A 23,781-nucleotide genomic window follows, 5' to 3' on the forward strand; every position below is an offset into this window, starting at 1 on the left:
ATTGATTTGGTAATTCAGAAGCGAAATGTGTTGAGTTATAATTTCCTCTTTTAATGCCAATAATTTCACCAGTATTTGATAATCAGTTTTATGTTGCTACTGTTGCTAAAACTGAGATTTCTTTTAGGCAGACAGACTAGCTCATAATTGGGTGGGAGACGATTACAATGACCACAAACAGGGATAAAGAGGAAGACTACATTTCAGCTCAAATATAATCTAATTAATGGCTATAAAAATTAAGAATGAGTCTCAATGAAAGCTTTCAGAGACATGCTTACCATGGCTTTGGCCTCTCTTAATTTCCTTCATAAAAGGGTTTGGGAGGAAATGTAATCTTAATGCTTCACTTAATGCTTCTACAAGAGAGACACATCACTGTTCCTTCAGACGGACAGTCGGCTACTCTGGGACAAATCTATAAACCTAAATCAACAATTCTTTCGCTCCTTAGGAAATAATTCAAATGAATATTTTAAAAATATGTTTATAATGATGCCGACATATGAATCACATTCATATCACGTACCAGTATTACCACAATGTGATGTATTCATTTTTAGAGGTATTAGCCTATGTTGACCATTCCGTACTTCCATAATCAAAGTTTTTTTTCTGTACTTCCAAAATAAAGTTTCAGTTTAATGCAGAAAACGTACTATCATAAACATCTGCTTGATAACTGTATAATTTGGCTGCCAAACAATAATAAATATTGTACTGTGCAAGTACAGTATCCATAGAATCAGGACTCTACTTCTCCCTCCAGTCTCTCGGGGGAGGGGGGGGGGGGCAACTTTACATGGAAATATGGCCTCTCTTTAGTCAGCAAACGGTGGATAATTACATCTTAATTCATGTGTCACTCCGCATTTATGTAAAATATATTGGGGGTGTTTATTGTAGAACCATATTGGTCTGATCACCCAGAAAATTAGCTTTTTCGCCTTAAATAGTCGCTGAGCTGGACTGCTTGTGAACAGAAACAGACTTGGTTATTTTTTTCGGAAACAAACGCCAACATATGTGCAGTACATTCTGACCTGCCGTAGCCAAGCTCCTTTCATTCAGTATCATATCCTGAGGGTGATCTCCTGATTTGACAGATTATTGGCGTTGCATAATCCTCACTCATACTGTGTATCCAGTTGTATCCCTATGCAAAGGCTCTTGTTTTCAGGAATACCTTTGTGTAATTTGCAGATCCAGTTCCCTCACCCTTTGATGATGTCAGAGACTATATGCTTGTTTGAAGCAGTGCAAAACCGTTGACTAGCCACCTCCCTTCTCTTACCCATATGTACCTGCCAGGGGAGGCTGGGGGAGGCAGACAGAGAACAGGCTCATTGTAATGCATGGAATCGAATGAGGAACGGGATCAAACACACACGTTCCATGCGTTACACGTGATCGATCCCATTCCTGATTCCATTCCATGCATTCCGAGCCTGTCCTCCGATTTCAACCTCCACCAGCCTCTCCTGGTACCTGCACCCCTTGATACTGATGCCCCCCCCCCCCCTCCATCCTCCCCCTCTCTTCTGTCCCATGTGGTGTCCATCCCCCCTCCGTCTCCCCAGGCTAGACTCTAATCCCCCCTTGGTGAATGACTGGGGTTACGTCACTGGGAGAGCCTCATTACTAGTGAATGGGCTCCTTCCTGTCCTGCCATATTGAAGCAGTTTGAGCCAAGGAACATCGACAGAGGGAAATAAACAGATTAGGGGAGTTCTCACTCTATCTTCCTGTTTCCTTTAAAAACATATTTTGCTCACTTTCTGTTAAAGATCTACCGTCATTTCTCCTGAATGTATTCCGATGGCAATGGATGATAGTTTGAATCATGTATTATTTAAGCTTCATGAATTTATGAAAAAGAAGAAAAAAACAGTTGTTGGAGAATTAAAAGAGATATCTTATGGCAAAGCCAATTAAGATCAGCTTCCTCATATGCACACACAGCATATGTGCAGCACTTGGTAGATTTGCTAACTGCTTTCCAACGCGTCCATTAGCCTCCATTACCACCTGGTAACATCCCAGTCACACTTCACACATGCACACACACACACCACACACACACACACACACACACACACAAACACACAACCCCCCCCCCCCCACACACACACACACCACACACACACACACACACGCAAACACACAACCCCCCCCCCCCCCACACACACACACACCCTCAAACACACACCACACACACACACACAGGCTGTACTTTACAGATATCAACCGTTATCCCCATCTAACATCAGTCCCCAGGCGCTATGCTAACAGCCTCCTCTACAAGCCAATTTACAAGGATTCTGGTCATGTTTACATTAGCCCTCTCTCAGTGCATGAAAAGAGCAGGGCCGCGCCGCGGAATAGAAATGAGCAAATATGAATAATTCAATCTTCCTCCTGGCCATTAACACGTTTCCCTTGAATAAAGTGATAATAGGTTATCATCTGTGAAATGGAAATTGCATAACAGAGACGGAGAGGGAGACCGCGTCTCCGGTTACACCAAAGGAAATTAATTTCACAGCACATCTGCTCCGCAAAGCCCCGACTCTCCAACGCTAAGTATGAGAAAATGTAGTCGTTCGGCCCCGCTACCTTTCTAATTAGATTAGCATGCTTATTTGAAGGCGGGAATCTTTAGTCTAGTCAAATGAATTAGTGTTCCCTATTACATATACCTAATATTTAGAATAATGAAATGACTTAGCCAATTAGGAAGGGTTAAAAATGCATTACGTTACCTTATTGTATTAACCAGATGCTGTACTAAATGGTGTGTGCCAGTAGGCCTACTGTGCATCTGGATGAGAAGGAGACTATAGGGGGCTGTTCTCCATAAACGGGTCATTGGAATAGCTTAGGCTAGCATGGTATTTTAGCCTTGAGCTGTCCCTCTCTCACAGCCTTCACGAGCCAAGGAAGCAAGCTTTAGCTCCAGGAGCAATCAAAAGTTTAATGAAAAAAAAAAAAAGACAGAGCAAGAGAGAGAGAAAGCCAAGCCCCCCCCCCCCCCTCCCCTGCTCTTGTTGAGAAGATAAAGGAGCTGAAACAAATCAATTTCTAAATTGAAAACGTCTCCAGTTTAAGGATAAGTAACTGACAGCAGTGTAAACAGTTATGATTTTGATGGTTATCGACGTAAGTAGGCCAATGTCGGCGGAGAGAAATAAAGAATGAAACCTCTAAGGGGAGAGGAGGAGGTGACGCGGCCGTCCGCCTTAAGTTTTCTTTCATCCATTCTTTCTATCATTTTTGTTTTGTTGTTTACCTTCAGACAGCTGTAAATGATAAGAGATTGAAGGGGCCCGTATCTGAAATGGGGATCAGAAATCCCTCAGGTGCGTCGCGATGAGACTCAGTGGCTGCACCGTGGCTGTATAGGCTCTAAGCCAGTTGGGAGACTCGGGTAGAGGGGAGCTGAATGGATCTTTCGGCTTAACCCCCCCCCCTTTTATTGTCGTCGGGCTACCAGCTGACCTTTTGAAGGTCCAGGGCCTGTTGACCAAGCTGTCCACGACCGGCGGGTCGTCATGCCAATTCAAACATGTTCGGTAAGTCTGTGAGCGTGGTGCAAAATCTTCGGAAAAAAAAACGGGTTTCTCCAGTCGCTGTTAGGACAATGTTTTGAAGAACCCATTTTCGGGACATGAACTCATTGAGTGCCGAGGGTGAATAAAGTCGCCCGAATTGTCAACATTCTCGCCAAGGGTGACTTAATTCACCGAAAACGCAGCCGTTATGATGCTTCATTTTGTAGCCAATCAAAGTAATGTCGCTAGGTAAACACCACATAAAACACTTGGCACTGGTTAGGGTTAGTGTTCTGGAATTCTTTGGCAGTTAGTGAGTTAAGAAAGGGTTAATGTCTGGCCCTTTAAGCATCTCCACTGTACAGTGTGTGAGTGAACGGATCTGACCAAGGGTAAACTCAGGCACGTTGACACGGTAGTTTCCATTAGGATTCTCCCCCTACTCTCCCCTCTCGCGCCCTGGTCCTCTTATAGAGCGGAGGCGGTTGTACCATAAGCCAGCGAATTAAGCTCAGTGTCCAGACGACAACACAATTCACTGCTCCTAATTTCCACAATCCCATCACCCAGACTCTGCGGAGCCAGGTTTCTCCATCAAAACCATTAAAGCCGTAGAATTCCAGAGCATCATCAACCATGGCAGGTAAATATTTAGGCGGTTCCACTGGAGCAAACAAGCCACCCAAGGTCAAATGTCTGTCTGTGTGTAGAGGAGTGTATTCCAGCACCGCAGCCTTCGGGTCTCGTGTCTATGGTTAGGAACACACAATGCTCAACTACACTGGTGATAGTTGCCTTCCGTTTGCTCAAAGATAGAAGGATAGCCGTTTGAATTTGCAGGAGAATGTAACATTTAGCATATCCTTACATCAGGAATCAAAGGAAGACTTCCTTACAATATGAAAAACCCTTCCGCTCATATCATTTCAACCCATCATAAGACAGTGCTACATCAGGGGGACCAAACAATTGGATCTCAGAAAAAAAAGGTCATGTTAGCCTATTTGCGGTTAGCACAATCAACAGGCACATCTTCAACAACAACCGATTTTTCCAAACATGTCATTTATCAACCCCATCTGCTAGTATATTGAAGCTATGCTTTGAGGAAAAAAAATAATCATAATTGCAGTTGTTATCTTTATCCATTATTTCCTTCCATAACCTCTGTCAACAAAATCAAAATGCCTTTTTTTTTGAGCCGAGTGATGGAGGGAGAGTAGGCAGCGCAGGATCCGGGCCTGTACAGCCGTGGTGGACCCAGAGATATGCTACGCTGGATAAGAACTAAGTGAGTTCCTTGGTTTTGTGTCAACAGGAGACTTTATAGCTTTGAAGTCATAAATCATAAAAAAAAAAAAAAACTGCTCTGTTCCTAAACATTTATAGATAAGGGAGTTAGGAATCAAATCAATTTAAGTTTCTGTACACAAGGCCCCAGTGTACCCCGGGCAAACAGACTGAGCGTCAAAACCATTTCCAACGTGAAGCCACTGTAAATGGATTACTGCAGGTGAAGAGATGGGATATGTCAACCCCACTACCCCACCCCCTCCCCCACCCCCACCCCCACCCCCTCCCCAATCGCTCCAGTAACACCACTGACAACCATAACCCACTGTGCTGGGGCCAAGTCGCCCAAAACACTGTCTAGAGAGATCTCTTGGAAGAAGTCGTGGGAATGTGAAACTTTCATTAAACAACTAGAGGAGATAAAAGCAAAATGTTGTTCAAAACTCTTAAAATGATTGAGTAAGACAATGACCGGAAGAGGGAGGGAAGAAACGGCAGTACAAAAGCAATGACGTTCAGTAAACACTACAGTTTTCATGATTTAAAGAGCTTCAGAGACGGGACAAGACACAGCAGATAATGGCAAACAATGGCTCGATCATTTCATTCATTCAGAATTCACAGACACTATATTCAATTTCTCCTCAGGATCATAGTTTTAACCGTTGTTGTATTTGTGTACTCAGACACCCATTCGCTGCAGTCGGAATGTGGAATGAAATTAATATTTCAGAACTTGTCATGGTCTGTTTGACTTACCTCTCTCTGTCAGTGACAGGGCTATTCATCACAGGGCTAAGTATCAGCATTAAATTATCCCTTCTATTATGACAAAGACATTATTCATCAGGCTTAGGGGCCAGCCAAACAGGGCCTCCTCCTCCTCCTCCTCCTCATCAGCCGCTGCTGCTATAGCCATCTCCTGGTCCCTATCGATCGCTGTTCCCTCCATTACCAAAACAGGGGCTATCTGCATGACACTGGTGCACCGCGCATGTTGATGATGCTCTTGTCTGCTACGAGGCCTCGGAGAGAAAGAGAGAGAGGGGGGGGGGGGGGGGGGGGGGGGTGGAGGATGGAGGAGATAGAGAGAGAGAGAGAAGGAGGGAGAGAGAGAGAGAGAGAGAGAGAGAGGGAAAGATAGAGAGAGAAGGAGGGAGATAGAGTGAGAAGGAGGGAGATATATATATATATAGAGAGAGAGAGAGAGAGAGAGAGAGAGAGAGAGCGAGGGAGAGAGTGTGGGAGAAAAGAGAGAGAGAGAGGGGACATAAAGAGAGAGGGCGAGAGAGAGAGAGAGAGAGAGGAGAGGGGACAAACTAGACAAGAGTAGAGATAAAGAGGCACTGTACTGGGACTCTCTCCAGAGAGAGGAGATATAATGAAGTGGTGGATAAGTTTAATACGCACAACAGAGACGGGGCCGTTGCCGTAGCCAAGTGCTCTGAATATCTCCTCTTTTTTCCTTAAGCAAATCAACTTATCTCTCGCTGGCTTGTGTTTTGATAAGGACTGAATGAGGTCCGTGGAGAACGGCTTGATTTAGATGTTGTTTAAAGTGAATATCCAGATAGCTCAAACGTACACTTTGTATGATCTGAATCAACTTGTACGCGTGCTTGTTTTTCCACCACTGGAGCGCGGACTCAGAGTGGCGGAGGAGGGAGATAAAACTGCAGAGGCGTCTGCATAAATCCCTTATTTCTTTGCTCTTGCCTCTATGCATCAAATGTGCCACAAGACATTATTTAAATAACGCCTGAAGGTGTAACGCCTCTGACCCTGTCCCCACTCCCTTCCATTTGAAACGCATCAAATCCCCTCTAATTCCACCATTTCAAGGCTTTTAAATTGCCCCTGTGCTCTGAAACATAACCAAAGGCTCGAACGTACTTTGTTTCAAGACTTTTCTCAGTCTTCATTTTCCTTCCATGTAAATGTTGTGCTTTTCGGGGGGGGGGGGGGGTTGTGTGCGTGTGTGTGTGTGTGTGTGTGTGTGTGTGTGTGTGTGTGTGTGTGTGTGTGTGTGTGCGTGTGTGTGTGTCTGTGCGAGTGGTTCAGAGTCACTTGTTCTAATTGTCCCATACATGGAGGGATCCAAGCAGCAGGCGTGAAGACAGGAGGGATTTTCAACACTGCTTAATTAGAGGGAGTGGAAGCTGACCTCTATGGAGGATATCGCATGGCAAGTGTCTCGGATGTAAAAGTCACACGGTGCATCAGTCCTCACCTGTGCACTGGTGTGACCAGGCCTACATGTTCATGTACAACACTCTGTCTACTCTACTCTACTCCACTAGCCACAGACTCACCTGACCAGACTTAATTCCTAGAATCACGAAACAATTAGCAACAACTTTTAACGAGCACCAGAGTTACTTTCTTTGGACTTTACCGCTGCCTGTCTTAGAACTCCCGTCTAAAGTTAGCACACTTTTCCTGTTTTTTGTATGTCTGCTTACTGTTTATGTTATGTTATGTACAGTAGTTAGCAACTGCTTCGCTAATGCTAGTCAATTTATAATGCTAAAATATCATCGTTAGTTAGCCACATTGGCATATGTGGCCCATTGATTAGTAAAGTCATTTTAATAAATACATTTTATTTATTTTTTACCTTATTTCGTCTCTTGCTCATTTGAAGCCAGTACCCTCCTCAGAAACTTCTGGAAGGATGGAAACTGCTGGGAGCTTGGTGACCATGCGGTTACAGTTCATTGCATGTTCAAAACCTCGATTGAAGCTGTAGGCTACCCAAGAGTTCCTGTCAAGACAGAGAGAAAATAATGACATCAGACCTTTTCAAACTATTTTATTGTATTTCGTGTCCTCACTCATTTTTAAAAAAAAATGTATTTCTATTTCAGACCAAGGATTAGTAACAAAGACTGTTATAACACCCTCTGTAGCCTTATCACCTACATTTGAAATGTGTGTGACCGGGGGGGATAATGCTGAGAATAGTGGTTTTGTATCAGTGTCATCTAAGTGTGGCCTGAGCTGGGACAATGTAACTCAAGCCTGGGTCGATGTATAGATCCAACGGTCTGGAGCTAGTGGGAGATCCCTCTGATAATTCTCCATGAGAACTAGAGCTTGGCAAGAAGGAAATATAGAGAGACAGGGGGCAACGAAAAGAGATGAGGAAAGCTAGAAAGTCGGACTTAAAAGCTGTAAAGTCGCCCTTAAAGAGATGTTTTCATGTGAAAGGGAGTGACAGAGTGAGGGACAAACCGCTGCTTAGTAGGGAAAATGATAAAGATCAGTAAAAACCCAGGCAACAGACACAGCACAAGAGCTGCTTCATATGCTAACAAGGTTAGCTTACCGCCACTTTAGGGCTAATAGGGTTTGCTAGCCACAAAACTAGCCAGCTTTAGTTTAGAATGAGTAATTGCCATGGGGTGGATCCTTGTTGAGGTCAAACCACAAATATCAACCTGATGAACAATCCAAAAGTTATGAAGACCTAGGTACTACCAGTACCAGTTTATATGGAAATAAAGGGGGGGGGGGGGTCTTCATCCAAGGAGCATGATTATCTATAGGCGTTTGTCAGTGCTCTGGTCTTTATTCCGTTCCTGTTAGCTCCCCTTATCTCTCCCTTACAAATCTCCCCCGCTTGGGCCGACGTCATTTTTCTCCCATGTAGCTATCAAGTGCCCCTGCCCCCATGTGTATCAAACCACCCTCCTCCTGGAGATCAATACTGAGCCTATGGAGGCTGGAACAAAAACTACAATTACTCAGAGAGCCCAGCATTCCTCTGTGATAGGGGCCTTATTTCATTTACCAGCACAGCACACAAATACACACTTATGCGCATACCTCACATATTTCAAGATGCAATGTTTTGTAACTCGGTCATTTATTTCCGCCATTTCTATCCCTGTTTTCATTATCCTTCACCTTCCCCCACAACTTTCTATTATACGCCAATAATACTTCAGAGAGTTGTCTAAAGCTTAGATTCTATTGTTTCTTTTTCAATGTTTTTATTATTATTGTATGTATACTGGGCACCATCATATTCATTACATATTATATACATTACGTATCTTTGTGTAGAGAAACACATTTGAAAACATGCCTCTGTAAGAAGGATTTCTCAACCCAAAGCATCTTCCACTCTATTGTATGGCAACATATGTTTTTTTTTTTTATTGCAATATATGTTCTTGTATGTTCTTCATATCACCTTGTCTTCATCATTCCGTATGACAATAAAAGGACACGAAGGACAAAGCGAAAAAGAATAGAACAAAAAATCCATTTCAAACTATTACTGGAAAAGATGAATTATACTTCCACCATGAGGTACAAGGTGAGCAATAAAGCCCCTGTGATACAAAAGGTGGGGTGGTGGGGAAAGGAAAACAAACAAGTGGTCGAGATTTGCTACCTTTCAGCAACCCTCTTAAGTGGTAATAGGATAACCCTGGACACGTCAGGAGCCTATCAAACTGCCCCTCAGACTCGACCCCTGGGTGAGACAGGAAAGGCCTGCTTTGTTTGCAGCAATTGGGTCCTGTGTGCCGGGCCGTAATGAAGTGACCTGAAATAATGGAAAGCCCTGGGCCCCGCTCGGATGATTTTTGCCTGGATAAGAGCTGGGATCCTGATTCGGAGTCACAGTTCATTTCATTTTTCGCCTCTGATGAGATCTCCTCCGTTATCTGATAAAATTGAACAGCCATTACCGGCAAGGGGGTTCGGGCCGGCCAAGCGGTAAAGCGCTGCCGACTGCTCCCTAACAGAAATCCTATACGCTCCACTTTGTCAGCAGTTTTGAATTCATCGTTGCTGGTGGTTCGAGTGAGATGATAGGAATAATCTGGGCCCCAACCAAGATTGACACTTCATTTCAGAAATCAATATTTACAATTTACTTCTTTCAAAGTTCATTCTGGGGAGAAGATTCCATATTATCCCTTTCCAAATAAGCTGATCATATCTCGCCCAAGCCCTGGAATGAGTTTTCCCAAAATGTGAATTTTTTGGTAAAAAAATCAATGTCGCCATTGTGCGCTTTAATCTGCCCTCTGATGACAGCAAATCTTTATCTTTTTATAGGCAAACGGCTGTGGGGCTGCTGACACCATTTCCTCCCCAGAACAAAGCCCCTCGCCCCGCGTGGACCCTGGTAGATACATGGAGCCCTAATGTGGCTGGACATGCCACCGACGGGTCATTAATCAGACACTGTGACAGGCAGCCACCTCTTCCCCATCCAGCCCTGCCTCAGCTCCAGCCTCAACCCTGCTCCAGACAGGCCTACCTGCTCCTGCTACACTCCATACTTCATACCCACAGGAGGCCAGGCAGCCAGGGAGGGGTATGGAGAGAGAGAGGAGCCAGGAGGGGGAGCAGTAAATTGCTTTTATTGGCCACATAGTGGACATGTGTTCTGTTCGGGTCAGCACCAACATACAAACCTGCAATTACACAAAACAGCACAACACCATAAGGAAGAACGTGGCTCGGTGAAGGCTGTCGGAGGTAGAAATCGAAGGACGGGCTCATTGTAATGCATGCAGCGGAATGACACGTGTTTGATACCATTCCTGTTTGATACCATTCCTGTTTGATACCATTGCTCATTCCATTCCATGCATTACAATGAGCCCGTCCTCCGATTTCTACCTCCAGCAGCCTCCACTGGAGTGGATATGTTACTGGGTGCTGTTGGGAGAACTGAGGAGGGGAGGAGCAGAGGAAGGGACAATGGTAAAATAAAGAGAATTGGTCCAGAATGAATCCAGTTCCAAGCCCCCCCATGTCCCCCATGCTAATGTACTTTCATTTGTGCTGATTAGCAAACATCTGAAGCTCATTTTCTCAAATTACTAGAGTAATTAGCACCTGTCCAAAGGTGCCACTGCCCCCAATACACAAGGAGCCATTTCATGAAGTTTCTGATTGAGCACCTCCATTAGATCACCGTGTTGTAATCCATTTATTCATCACATATTGATCATTACCAAATCTAACCTCCCACCAACACCACTCTCTGTGGTCAAAATGGACTCCCAACCCGTTAGGGAATTTTTTGTTCTGACTAATGAACATTTACGTATAGTCATTACGAGGACAACATTGAGGTTTTGTTGTTCAACTTTTTTTTCCCCAGAATCATTCTATTGAAATCTAGCACTCACTCAATCACGTAGAAGAGGTCCCAATCAAAGCCCTTAGGAAGCAGCTATTCTCTATCTCTCATTATCTATAATCAGCACCAGTGAGTGAACCCTTGAAACTCTGTCAGCTAGTATTGAGCAATTCAATATTATGCTCTCATCGGGGCCAGTGTGCAAATTTGAATTATTGTACTAAGAAAAACAAATGTATTCAAATGTATGAACATCCCCGAATGAACATCCACATTTAGAACATGGACACAGATTAAGCCTAGATCTGGACTAGATAACATTTCCAATAGAAAGTCTCCATTGAAGATTAGTCTAAATTAGGCTTAATCTGTGTTCAGGAAACCAAACCCATAGGTCCTGTATTGCGAGTTAACACAAGTATCAATCTTTAATTGCAGTCTTTTTGGGGTAGATTGTTTTTACATGCAGTTCCTTACTCTGTCTACTGAATTTGTAGAACAGGTTCCAGACTGATCAAGAAGCCCAATTAAGAATGTTCCATGATGGTGCAGGGGTCCACTCAGGAGTGGGTCACCAGGGAGCAGAATAGGTCGTGGATCAGTGGGCCATCCCAAGCCTGTTAAACAGGTCCTCCATGAGATAAAGACGTTGTCTTACACAGCCCCCCCCCCCCCCCTCTCTCTCTCTCTCTAGCATGTCTATGGAATGCTGTTTAGAGAAGACAGATTTTTTTCATGCTGCTCTCTCAGTCTCTGTGTGTGTGAGTGTGTGCATGTGTGTTTCCCCCCCCCCCCCCCCCCTCTCATAGTAGTTATTATTAAGAGATTAGGAGTGGTAATACAGAATGAGATGGGGGGGGGGGGGGGGGGTGAAGTTAATGTCATACACACATGCTGGCTGTCAAGGCCATATGCTGCCTTTATTCTAACAATGACAAGAACTCAAGCAAGAATGAAAACCATGACAGCTTGGATTATGTGCCATTGAAAAATGCTGAGGCCTCTTTTCCTGTCTCTCTAGAAACCTCTTTGAGACATAGAGAGGGAATCAGACGACACATTAACCACAGATCATCACAAGCTACCCCTCAGAGCTAGAACCTGATGTCATTACAGTGAATGAGCAACAATAACCAGAATCAGAACTTTGGCTTCACTGTGAACCGTAACGAGATTTGCGGCTAAGTGTCTTAGCCATACCGAGCATGTACGTGATCCAATTCTCAGTGCTCCTCGGGATCGAGGTGATGTTCCAAATCATCTTATGGGAACAGATAATTCGGTTTCGATTGATCACAGTTTGAAGGACTGCCTTTTTGTTTATGTCTGTCAGATGCCCGAGGATATCTTAAAAGCCGTTATGAGCCTCTGTAAAAAAAAAAAGGAAAAAAATAGAAAAAGATTTGTGAGGAAAACATGAATACATAAACATCGATGTGTTATTATTGGTTCTAGTGTCACAACAAACCTCCTTCCACACAGCAAACCCACCAAGTATTGGGCCAAGCAGCATAGTCTATCAGCGCCCCACTTCACCATGGGCCCCAGTGGATAAAATAAAATACTGCACTTCTCCTTATTGACTGAGTGAAATGAAATAATCTATGATGCATGAACAAGTCCTAAATGAAATAATAATATCCTTAGCGGTGAAAAACGGATTGGTGGTACAGTAATTGAGCAGATTTATTTTCGCCCATGGAAAATGGGAGGGCGGGGGGTGGGGGGGTGGGGGGGCGGGTGGGGAGTTGGGGGAGGGGGGGGGGGGGGGTGAGGGGGGGCGGTGGTGGTTTGTCTGCTGAAAACAGCCCCTGCTATTTTATTTAATCTCATATTGGAGGAATTATTGGCTGGTAATCCATTGTTAAACATCATTTAGAGTGATGGATGGAGAGCGTCAGGCTTTTTCCCCACGTAATCAATTCATATCTCATTAGCGCGTATTATTTATGATTCCCATAATGTCCCCCACGGGTGCTCAGCTGGGGGAGGGCCTACAGATTGTTGAGCCTCAGCTGTTGCTGAAATGGAGTGTGACATACTGTAGCTTATGACTTAATAACTGCATATATAAAAATGCTTTTGCTCGCCTTATTGATTTGTTTCCAACCCATTCTCGAAATGAATGGGGAAGGTAGAGGTTTAATGGAACACACAGGGCACCCCTCTCCTACACACACACAGGGAATAACTCAGGCCATGGGGAGGGAGAGGGAAGAAAAATAGCAAACCTGCATCAGGGAGAATAATATGTAACTCATATTCACAAATCAAAAAGGAAGCTTAATAAGTGTGCATTGATTTAGGCAGTGCCATGTAGAGGTGAACTCATTGGTTCCTCTGTCATGTTAATCTATGTCTCTCAATAGCTAATATAAACACTCATTGGAGAGAAGTGGCTGCAGTTTCACCTCAAGACAAATTAATTTCCAAACGCCAAAAACAGAGGCATGGAGTGCAATAGAATCCGTGGAGAAGGAGGGAGACTTATCTGGCAACGGTGCTTCAACTGGTGCTTCGATTGATTCGCTGATTTTTCTTCCTGTCTTTCTGATGTAAACTCGTTATCCCTTTGCGTGGGTCTCCTCTCCTGGACTAATGATCACCAATAAGGTGGAACGTTTATCAGAAATAACTGACAGGGGAACAGTGAGTCCCCAGACATCAAATTCCACACGAAAATATACAGTACGTTGCTTTTCATTGGCCTGTGGAATTCTCACTATCTGCCTGGGCAGGAGCAACAGAGTCATACTGTTCATAGAGATCTGTGTACATGTCTCTGACAGGGGAGGCTGGCGGAGGTAGAAATCGGAGGATGGGCTCAATGGAATGTATGGAACGGAATTTGGAATGGTATCATCCACACGTGTTTGATACCCTTCCTCATTCCGGTCCATGCGTTACAATGAGCCCCGTCCTCCGATTTCTACCTCCGCCAGCCTCTCCTCTGGTCTCTGCGTATAGGATGCGTAAGGCTATGATCTCTGGTCGATATCCAGGACTCTAGGCCCGTGGACAGGCAGGCAGCTCTCAGCTTGTTCAGTGAGCCAGCACAGCACAGAAAAGGAAAAGTGTCATATTGTGATCTTTATCCAGTAATCTTCCCCCCCCCCCAGTGCTGTGATGTATGTGTCGGCTAGTCTGCTCCAGGGTCTGTGGAGCCTCTCTGTCACGGAGCGTCGCGCTAGGCTAGGCTATCATCTCCGCTTACTACTGGTCTGGTCTGACTGAGGCTTACTCACCGAGCTATGGGGAGAGTTAGCCGGAGGAAACGAGAATGAGCCGGACTGTGTGCAGTTGGCCAAAAAAGATACCGATGTTGTTGTTGTTGTTGTTGTTATACTGTGTTTGTCGAGATCAATCATCACTTCCATCGATCTTAACAAACGAATGGGAAATGAAAATGATGATACGGCATTTTACAACAGATACCATTATGATGATCTAACGAGCGCGGACGCGGAGCTCATTTTGAGCACTCGATATTGAATTATCTCTGAATGAACATAGTCGAAAACGTACTGTGTTTGAATGGAGTCTTTGTTTAGACGACTCGTTTCATATATTTTGCTGAATGGTGAATGACATGAGTGATTTATGTAAGGGGTCCCTGTTTACCTCTTAAGTTCCTGGAAAACATACAATATTAGTGAAGTAAAAATTGCATCAGCATGTTGTTACTAGACAATCTGCAGCAATTCTAGACGTACAGGTGTATAGGGTTAATGTACTGCAGTGTAATAAATACTGCTGAAACATCATGTAGACATTTCACAATGCTGACGATTCGACACATAAACTTCAGACTCTTACTGCAAAGAGAAAACTATTTAGATGAAGAGTTACCAACCATACAGCAGGAACCAGCTTCTGATATCCAGCCTGACCACTTGAGGTTTTACCTATACAAACCTGCCATCTACTGGACAAAATATCTCAATCTGAGCTGAAATCATTGCCAAGAAACGAGAGCAGAACTGACTGAATAGTGGTATGTCTTATTGAGAATATTTTATGATTGATTCATTTGTCATCATATAAGTAATCAATAAAATGATTTTATAAGATGTTAATCATCACAAACTACCACAATGAGGGATGCCAAAACCAATGAACCAACATTCACCCTATACCATCCACTAAGTCTACTGATGATTCATGATCTTAACCTCATTTATGTATGGGTCCACTGTGTAGAAAACATCATCTTTTGATGATAAGCTGACTTTTGGGTGTCCATCCCCTGATTTATAAGAACAAACTTACTGCTCCAGAGTCCAGACCTAGAGTACTGTAGGACCCAGAATGTTCTGGCGCGGTGCAGACTGCAGAGTGAAAACTGACAGAGTATATGAGGGTATTGTTGCCTTTACCAGGCTGTAGCTATGGAGAGGCATCTGCTAAGTTATTCATAAAGGGCCATTACTCCTTATGCATTTTTAATTGGCCAGACATAGCCTTTTTGTCACGATATAGAGGGCTGTAATGAATATTTACTGCATGTTATTGATGACCTAGGCGATTAATAATAAGCAGGGGAAGATGGCACATCAAAGCAATTAAATTCCAACATATTCCACCGAGTCGTGTTATAAATGGCCATTTCAATTTGATTATCATAATGTTCGGTGTCGTTTTGTTCAATGTGTATATCCTCCAGGATTTAAGCCCAATATACAATGTTAATATCTGTGTTACTCAATGAACACTGTAGATGGGCATCAGTCGGTCTACATCTAGTCCAATGAATAACATAGGACATTCAAATGCTTTCCCTTCACGTGTGATTCTTCCCTCATAAGTAGCTTTGACAGTTTCCATGAATACTTTTCCCATTTTGCTTATTTCATTCCTCACACCCTCTTTCATACAAGAGAGTTTGTTGTTCGATAGAAAAAAAACGACACTGCAAAGTGAGGTGTGGTGAATGACCTGTATTATTAAATGTCAACAAATTCAAATGAAAGAAATTCATTTGATACAGTAATAAAACCAATACAGACATTGATTAGAAGCATCTCAATGACAAGTGGTCCAATATCATTGATTTGGTTTGGTTTCACAGTCGGTAAAATCACACAGAGATAGGAGAAGAACGCACCCCAAGCACAAGGTTCTGAGATCAAGTATTACAGTATATCAAATTCCCTGTCCCACGCTTTTCATGTCTTTTTGAGTTTGATGATTCTGAAAGACCTGATGTCACTGTGCTTTGCCTTTAGATAGGCTTGGAGCTGTAGAGCCGCCTGAAAGAGAGAGGGAGAGAGAGAGAGAGAGAGAGAAAGAGAGAGAAATAACAGGTTGATGAGCTTTACAATTGACGTTTAGCTTAGCATCTTTGCCATCTTTAAAGGTGTACAGTAGCATGTAGTTATGCCATGGCTGCCCTCTTTGGCAACACTGAAAATCTGAAAACATACATTATGCTGCGTTCTCTAATAGCAGCAAATGTGTGCATATCCACAAAACATACAAATAGTGTGTGAAGTTTGGTGCTTGGCCACGGCACCAGATTTGAGAAAGCACCTTATCTGAACCTAAACAACCTCTCCAATGAACGTTCTTCATCATGCGATCTCTTTTCTTCATTGCCACCAATTGATCAGGGCCATTTAGCACTACTTTGAAGCTCCAATCTACATACTGTACCCAGGTCTGGTTGAGACGGAGGCACAGAGGCACTTACGTTTTGGAGACCTTCTTCAAGAGAGGAATCAGTCGAATCGGACGGAGGCAGGACGGATACCTTCAAGCTACCAATCACAGTCTTGATATCTAAAAAGAACATAGCATAGGCCTTTCGTAATGGAGCCCCTGAAATGGTGCCTATGGCCTTGCAGTTGGGCTACGATTAGTCTCGATAGTACTCTGGTTCACAAGACGACTGTAAGCAGCCACTACCTTTAAAACATACTGACATTTGGGGTAGCCCAAAGAAGACAATCCAACATTCATGTCAATCACAATATAAGGGATTCAACTGAATGACAAAAGGTGCCGACCTTCTGTGCAGGTATCCACGTAGTCAGGACAGCAGTCACCAGTGTTCAGACAGGACTCGTCACAGAAGCAGCCTCGAAAGCAGGTCACATTATTGCCCTCACAGCACAGGGACGGAATAGTAAAGCAATTCCCTTTGGGAAAATCAACAACGACACTTCTGTGAATTGGAAGGCGAAACATGCCTTTTGTGACTCTTTATTGAGACATCGTCACTTAAAAGTACAAAACAATCGATAATTGCTCTATTTGATTGGTTGATTGATTGATTGATTGACAAAATGAATGCGTTCAAAACATGTATATTGCTAGAGATTAGAGGGAAGCTGGGACCTGTGAAGGAAAATATAGGGAACGTTGCAGCTGTAGTGGTATTGGTTGTGTTGGACCCAGGCGACACTCCACCAGATGGAGATGTTGCATTCTGAAAACCTGTTGGACATAGAAAGATATTGATGCTAGCCTCAAATATAGCATTCATCTACACAGTACGTAAAACAATGAAATTGCTACCTACTGTTGCTGTGTGAGTTTAAAAAGAAAACTATAGGTGCGTCAATATTTTCAATTCCTTCTACGACTGCCATTATCATACAGACAGGGATGATGAGTCATGCAGACATGTTGTTTATGGGTGTGTTTCAATAGTTTAAGTGTCTTCCTCTCCTCCTCCATAGGCTGTAATCTCACAAAAGGCAGCCATCCACCGTCTGCCATAGCGTTCACCTAGCATTTACATTTATATTTATGCCATTTACCAGACGCCTTTATCCAAAGCGACTTACAACAAATACATGTGTTTAAGTCAGTGAATCATCTATCCATCAGTCATCATAAGATAAAGTAATCAATGCTCGGACACAGGGGCCGTACTGTATGTTTTCAGATCAGTGCAGATTAAGGAGAGGAGATATGGAGAAGAGAGAAGATGATTGAGATTGAACCTAGTGTCCTACTACCTGTTACACATGCACTCTGGAAGTCAAGACAACAGTCGTTTAACCTGAGACAGGCCACATCACAGTAACATCCTCTGTTGCAGGTGCCGTTGAGCCCCAGACAACACAGAGGAGGATCTGTGGAACAACTCCCTAGGATACAAACAAAGAAAGGAAAACCTCAAGGATGAAAGTGTGTTAATCACTCATTTTTCGAGGTGTACTTTTATACAAAAACTGCTAAACTTTGTTTACCCCACAAAACTTTGTTTTGGTGAAGGAATTTACAGACACTTCATTCGGACCTATGAACTAGTACACAGGTAGTACACTAATCCCAGACCATATTAGATTGAGAATCTGTTATGAGATGAAAAGATTAACAAGATTAACAGTTCAGGTTCAAATTCAGATTTAAGTTTAATTATCCATTTGTATGCGTTAAAAAAAACATACAAAGGAATATGTAATTGGAGTGCTCCTCATTGATAAATAGAAAACTGTGTGACAGATTGTTTGACTACAGTTTCATATAGAGTTCACCTTACCGATTGTCTGTCCATTTACCATATACAGGATCAATAGTAGCCCAATGATAGTTGTGTAACACCCCATTCTGCTGCCCATTATCCCGTTTATGTTCGAAACATTTCATTCTCTGGAACTCTACCTTATGTGCTTCTTTTCCTGTTCTGATAGAGCTCCACCTCCCATTCCTATCATAACCCAAGCATATCTTTTGATTGAATCATGGATTGTTTGAATGTATTTCCTCATAGTTTCTCCTACATACGCCCCAATGTCCAATCTTCGAGGTGATCAACAACAACAGTCAGAAGATTAAATAATTACAATCATCCAAGTCACATACATGTATGCCAAGTACTAGCATTTATTACTCATGTTGAATATTCATTCAAAATAGTTCACACAAAAACAACAGTAAAAATGTATATTGAAAAGGACCAATATGCTGAAGAATATCACTCACCAAAGAAATCACATTATTTGGATTGTTTCTGCAGAGGGAAACACTCATGCGAAAATACAATTTGACACGATATCTAGGCCTTAAGAGGTTGCACTATTGGTGACTGCATGATGCAGAACAGATAGACATTTGAAGGGAGACATACGTATGTTAGCCCTGCACCCCATTCTGCTGCTTCACCTGCTTGTTACCCTGTCTGTCTTCTAAACCCTTAAGCAGGCCTGTCCCAAGTTGGCCCACAAGCCTGTTTGGGATGACCCCCAAGCCTGCTTGGTTTTGCCTGCAATGTTTACATTTACATTACATTCACATTTATGGCATTTAGCAGACGCCTTTATCCAAAGCGACTTACAACAAATACATGTGTTTAAGTAAGTGAATCATCTATCCATCAATCATCATAAGATAAAGTAATCAATGCTCAGACCAGGGGCCATAGGCAGTCACAATGCTAGAAGAAGGACATTCTTGTTTTTATTATTATTAACAGGAGAGAAACTTGTACAGGGGAGTAGTGGGGGTGAAGAGGTCTTTAGGAGGGACCGTTAAGATGTAATAACAGTATATGACATTTAGCTGACGCTTTTATCCAAAGCGACTTACATTACAGTAAGAGCATACATTTCAGTATATATGGTCCCAGCAGGAATCAAACCCACAACCTAAGCATTGTTAGCGCCATGCTCTACCAACTGAGCCACAGAGGACCCTTAGATACCCGGACTCACATTTCATTGCATGAAAATTAAGCCACACACACACACACACACACACGTTTAAAATAGATCCTACACTCATGGAGCTGAGCATATGTTGTTTAGGATCTATTGCTTATTTAAGGCATCGTCTGTCTTTTTGGCGCTCAGACCACCACTCAGATTTAATTTTGGCCCACCAAGCAAAACAGTTTGGGCACCCGTGCCTTTAAGGTTAATGGCAAATCCTCTGGAACTCTGATCTTATCTCCTTCCTCTCCTGTTCTCACATTCCTATCATATCCTATTTATAACTAAGACTATTTGATAAGATATTATGATATTTCCCAAAAAAAAATCCCCTGAACTGTTTTTATGTTTGTATTTCCTCATAGTTTCCCTTACATGAACTTGATGTCTCAACACTGGCAGTGAAAATAATTGTCACTATGCTAGCAGTCTATTACTAGCAGTCATTACTCGTATTGAATTATTAATTCAAAATAGTTCACACCAAAACAACTGTAAAGAGATATATCAAAATGGACCAATCCACTTAAGAATATCACTGTCATGAATAAAATCACTTTTTTTTACGCTATACAGTACAGTATTTAAGCCGTATCAGGTTGTACCATTGGCTACGCCATGATTGGAGTGTGGGGAAAAAACTGCCCTGTCATGAGCACTGCATTCCTGAAAAGTGGCCACACTTCATAAGCAAAGAAAGAGGAAGAGATGTAAATGATTGTCCCTGTCGTTCCTATAATACCCTTCACAGAGAAAGTCTCAATGTACTTCAAACAGTAAAACTTGATAGAAGTTCTCCATTTAAATACAATATTTTTACAAGTACAAATTTAAAAAATATATATATACTGTTAGGTTTCATGGAAGAAACAGTATCCTGAGTTTTCCAGATGATTCTTGAATTAGCTTCAGAAGATGACACAGTAGGTGACAGGGATGAATTCAAAAAGGTGCAAACATTGTGTTGTTGAAAATGAGGCACAGATTCACTCTGTGGGTAACATGTTTACAGGCATCTGTGAGCAGTAACAAACAGAGACCGTTCTACAGTGTAGAGTCAACTCTTCCAATACACTCCCTTACCATAGGTCACAATGGCATTGTGAAGTGATGCAGGTCCAGGCGAGGAATATAGTTTTTAATTTATGATACAGCGTTAGTGATGTTGATGTCTCCTATTCTACAGGACACCTGTCTTTTATCTCCTGTCTTATCTGTGAGGGATCGAAACACAGACTCTTGAATTACCTCTCCATTCAATGTCATCTGTTTCTCCCCCATGTTGGGTGTAACCAGACCTTGAAATCAGAGCCGTCTAAAATAAATAAATTAAACCCTAATCAAAAATGCTGCTCTCCTTTTGGATGGATGTCACAGAGGAGGAAGGATGATCTGTCCTGATTTGATTTTGCTTCCAAACCACATGATGCATTCCGACAATTAAAATTTCAACAAGTCATTCTCTGATAGCCTGTGAGTGAGTGCTGGCGGGCCGGGTGTGGGTCTCGGGTTTCTTGCGGTTCCGCCGACACTTCGAGGGCAGGTTATTTGTTTTGGCTTCGTGCCACGTCCGAGAAAAAACGTGTTTGTCTGAGTGTGCGTCTGGGTCCAAAGTCTGCAAGGTCATCAGTGCTCAAAGACAACCAACTTCCAACCAATGAAGAGTCAATGGATCTCTATTCAGTGGGCTGGCTTTCAGAATAGTAACTACAGTAGGATTAGGAAATGCTGCTCATAAGTGACTGACCCTCTAAAGTTTACTCTATTACATGAAGGAGTAACAGTATATGGACAAACACTTACACAGACTCACACATACACACACACACTCACACACACACACACACACACACACACACACACACACACACACACACACCAACACAGTCTCCTAATTAAACCGTGTGCCTATACACAATAGTACACATTCCCAATTGCATGTCCTGGTTGACGCATATAATTGATTTTTCGACACTACATCAAAAAGGTAGGATATGCTATATGCGGGTAAGTGAATTTACGTGGCGGTGAGGCAGTATTAGGCATTAACTTGAGTGGTTAAGGTTAGAGTAAGTTGTCAGGGCAAGGCATTAGCAAACATTAGCATTAGCAACAACAATTAGCAAATATTGTTGTTTATAAGGCAAGTTGTTACTGAGTTGTTGGGGAACTCTTTTATCAAAGGGACTAACTGACTGCACATTCGATGTTGTAATTCCATGGTGTTTTAGTTCAATGCTGTAGGGACAATGGAGTTGGTTTGGAAATGCAGAGCTGAGATGTGACTTTGTCCTCTTAGTGTTTGTGTATGGGAAGGCAGTGTAGTGTGGAACTGTTGAGATAAAAGAAAATTAAAATGTGATTACGATGAAGTCATCAAACATAATCTGTCGCTGTGGGGGGGGGGGGGCAACAGTGCGTGACACTCTTTACCCAGAGGGGACAGGCCAAGATGAGACTGACAGCTCTGATGATGTCATCAAAAGAGAAAGATGCTCAGCCAGGGGGTGGGGTAGTGGGGTGGGGTGGGGTGGGGTGGTGGAGGGGTTGGGGGTGGGAAGGTTGGCGATTTAGGGGGCATTGGAGCGTGGCAACTCCTCTAAAGGCGAGTGCATAATTTTAAACAGCATGGGTAAGGGGCAAATTTAGAGTCAAAAGCACAAAGTAAATGGTATAGCTTCGCCATTAATAATGAAACACAAACGCAAATGGTGTGGCTCCTGGCCGGCTATGTGGATATTTGTTTTTCTTTTTTCCTCCTCCTCAGTTTGTTAAATTAAAAATGTTTTTGTCTTTTTTAAGCCGATGGAAAAACTCTTCAAAAACAAATCAGCGGGAAATGAGTTCATGAAAGCAATCCTCGAGGTATAAAAACTTTTTTAGGAGTTGTACTTTTGTTGTTTTGATTTTCCGCCAGGGGATGGAAGGGTATTTAAAATAACGATTCTGAAGAGGGCTCTCATGCTGAATACTTTGTGCCAACCACTTTGTGCCTCCTTCCTCTTGACACCAAAAAAACGAAATGTGAAAACATGAATAAAATTATGTTTTCAGTTCTAAGTGCATATTGTTTTTTTTAGTTTATGATAATTCATTTATGCACAGCCGTCAAAGCATAATGAGTGTGGTGGTATTTTTTTAAAGGACTCCTGTATTGTGCTTACGTAGCTTTGGCATAATGTTTTTGTTTGACTGAAAATGTTGTTAGTGTATTGTATTATGAAAAAAGGTAATTGGGAGGTTGAAAGTTAGGCATACATCTCTTTCGCAGGAGGCATCATACATAAGAGTCACAAATATGCCACCTAGTGGAGAGCTCTCAAAATTACAAGAAGAGGATAATGCCTATGAAAGGACAGATGCCAGCCTAGTATCAGTCCCTTAGAAGTCAGTCAGAATTGGATGCCAAGTGTCATACTTCTTACCTAAACGGCAATGGCAATTGTTCATTTCCTGTATAATCTTAACCAACCCCTTACCCTAACGAATCAGACTTCTTGCTATTCTTAAAGCGTCAATCTGGGATGGGTACATCCATTTTTGGAACTTTTAAATAAATGATATATAGCCATTGATTCTAGAAAAATATATCTTAGAAATGCCTCATCAGTTCAGCTCAACTGTCTTACATCAGAACCCAAAATATAGGCTTGTTTTACTCCATTGTTTGGAAACAAAATAGTATATTCACAATCACTGTATAGCTTCAAAACATAGTTAAAACTATTATGTTGATCTCATGGTTAGTCCTTACATCCGAAGCTCTGTCTATGAATTTGAGAGTGGTTAGATTTCTCCAATCCCATCCCTCAGCTGTTTACCAAAAAAGTGGCAGGGAGACTTGCTTTGTTGTTGTTTGAATCCCAGATTGCCCCTTTAACCAATGACATCAGTGAGACAAAGTCTTTTGTTGACGTTTCAGTATAATCCGACACAACACATACGTCAAATGTCGACGTGAAATTATGAGACCATGTTGCAGATTCTGTTGAAATACTCAAACAATACATCTGACACTCTTTTACTTCAATAAACATACTCATAACTACATTTCTTAAATAACTGATTCTAACACATATCAAAATAACTGGGGAATGTACCCAAAAAAATTTATCATGACATTTTCCATTTACATTTTTGATATTTAGCAGACGCTTTTATCCAAAGCGTC

At 42.4% G+C, this 23,781-nt stretch overlaps 1 protein-coding gene across 1 annotated transcript; it reads right to left on the reverse strand.

Moving 5' to 3' along the window:
* Positions 1-15,875: 15,875 nt before the first annotated feature.
* Positions 15,876-18,582, reverse strand: LOC310810541 (uncharacterized protein). The gene is made up of 6 exons (XM_083678337.1): positions 18,443-18,582; positions 17,916-18,047; positions 17,290-17,388; positions 16,959-17,090; positions 16,643-16,731; positions 15,876-16,202 (listed from the first exon to the last, which is right to left on the reverse strand). The coding sequence occupies exons 1-6, from the start codon at positions 18,519-18,521 to the stop codon at positions 16,119-16,121; spliced, it is 615 nt and encodes a 204-aa protein (XP_083534463.1). The 5' UTR covers positions 18,522-18,582; the 3' UTR covers positions 15,876-16,118.
* Between the last annotated feature and the right edge of the window lie 5,199 nt (positions 18,583-23,781).

This window comes from Argentina silus (genome assembly GCF_951799395.1).
Source record: "Argentina silus genome assembly, chromosome: 10".
NCBI classification, from domain to species: domain Eukaryota; kingdom Metazoa; phylum Chordata; class Actinopteri; order Argentiniformes; family Argentinidae; genus Argentina; species Argentina silus.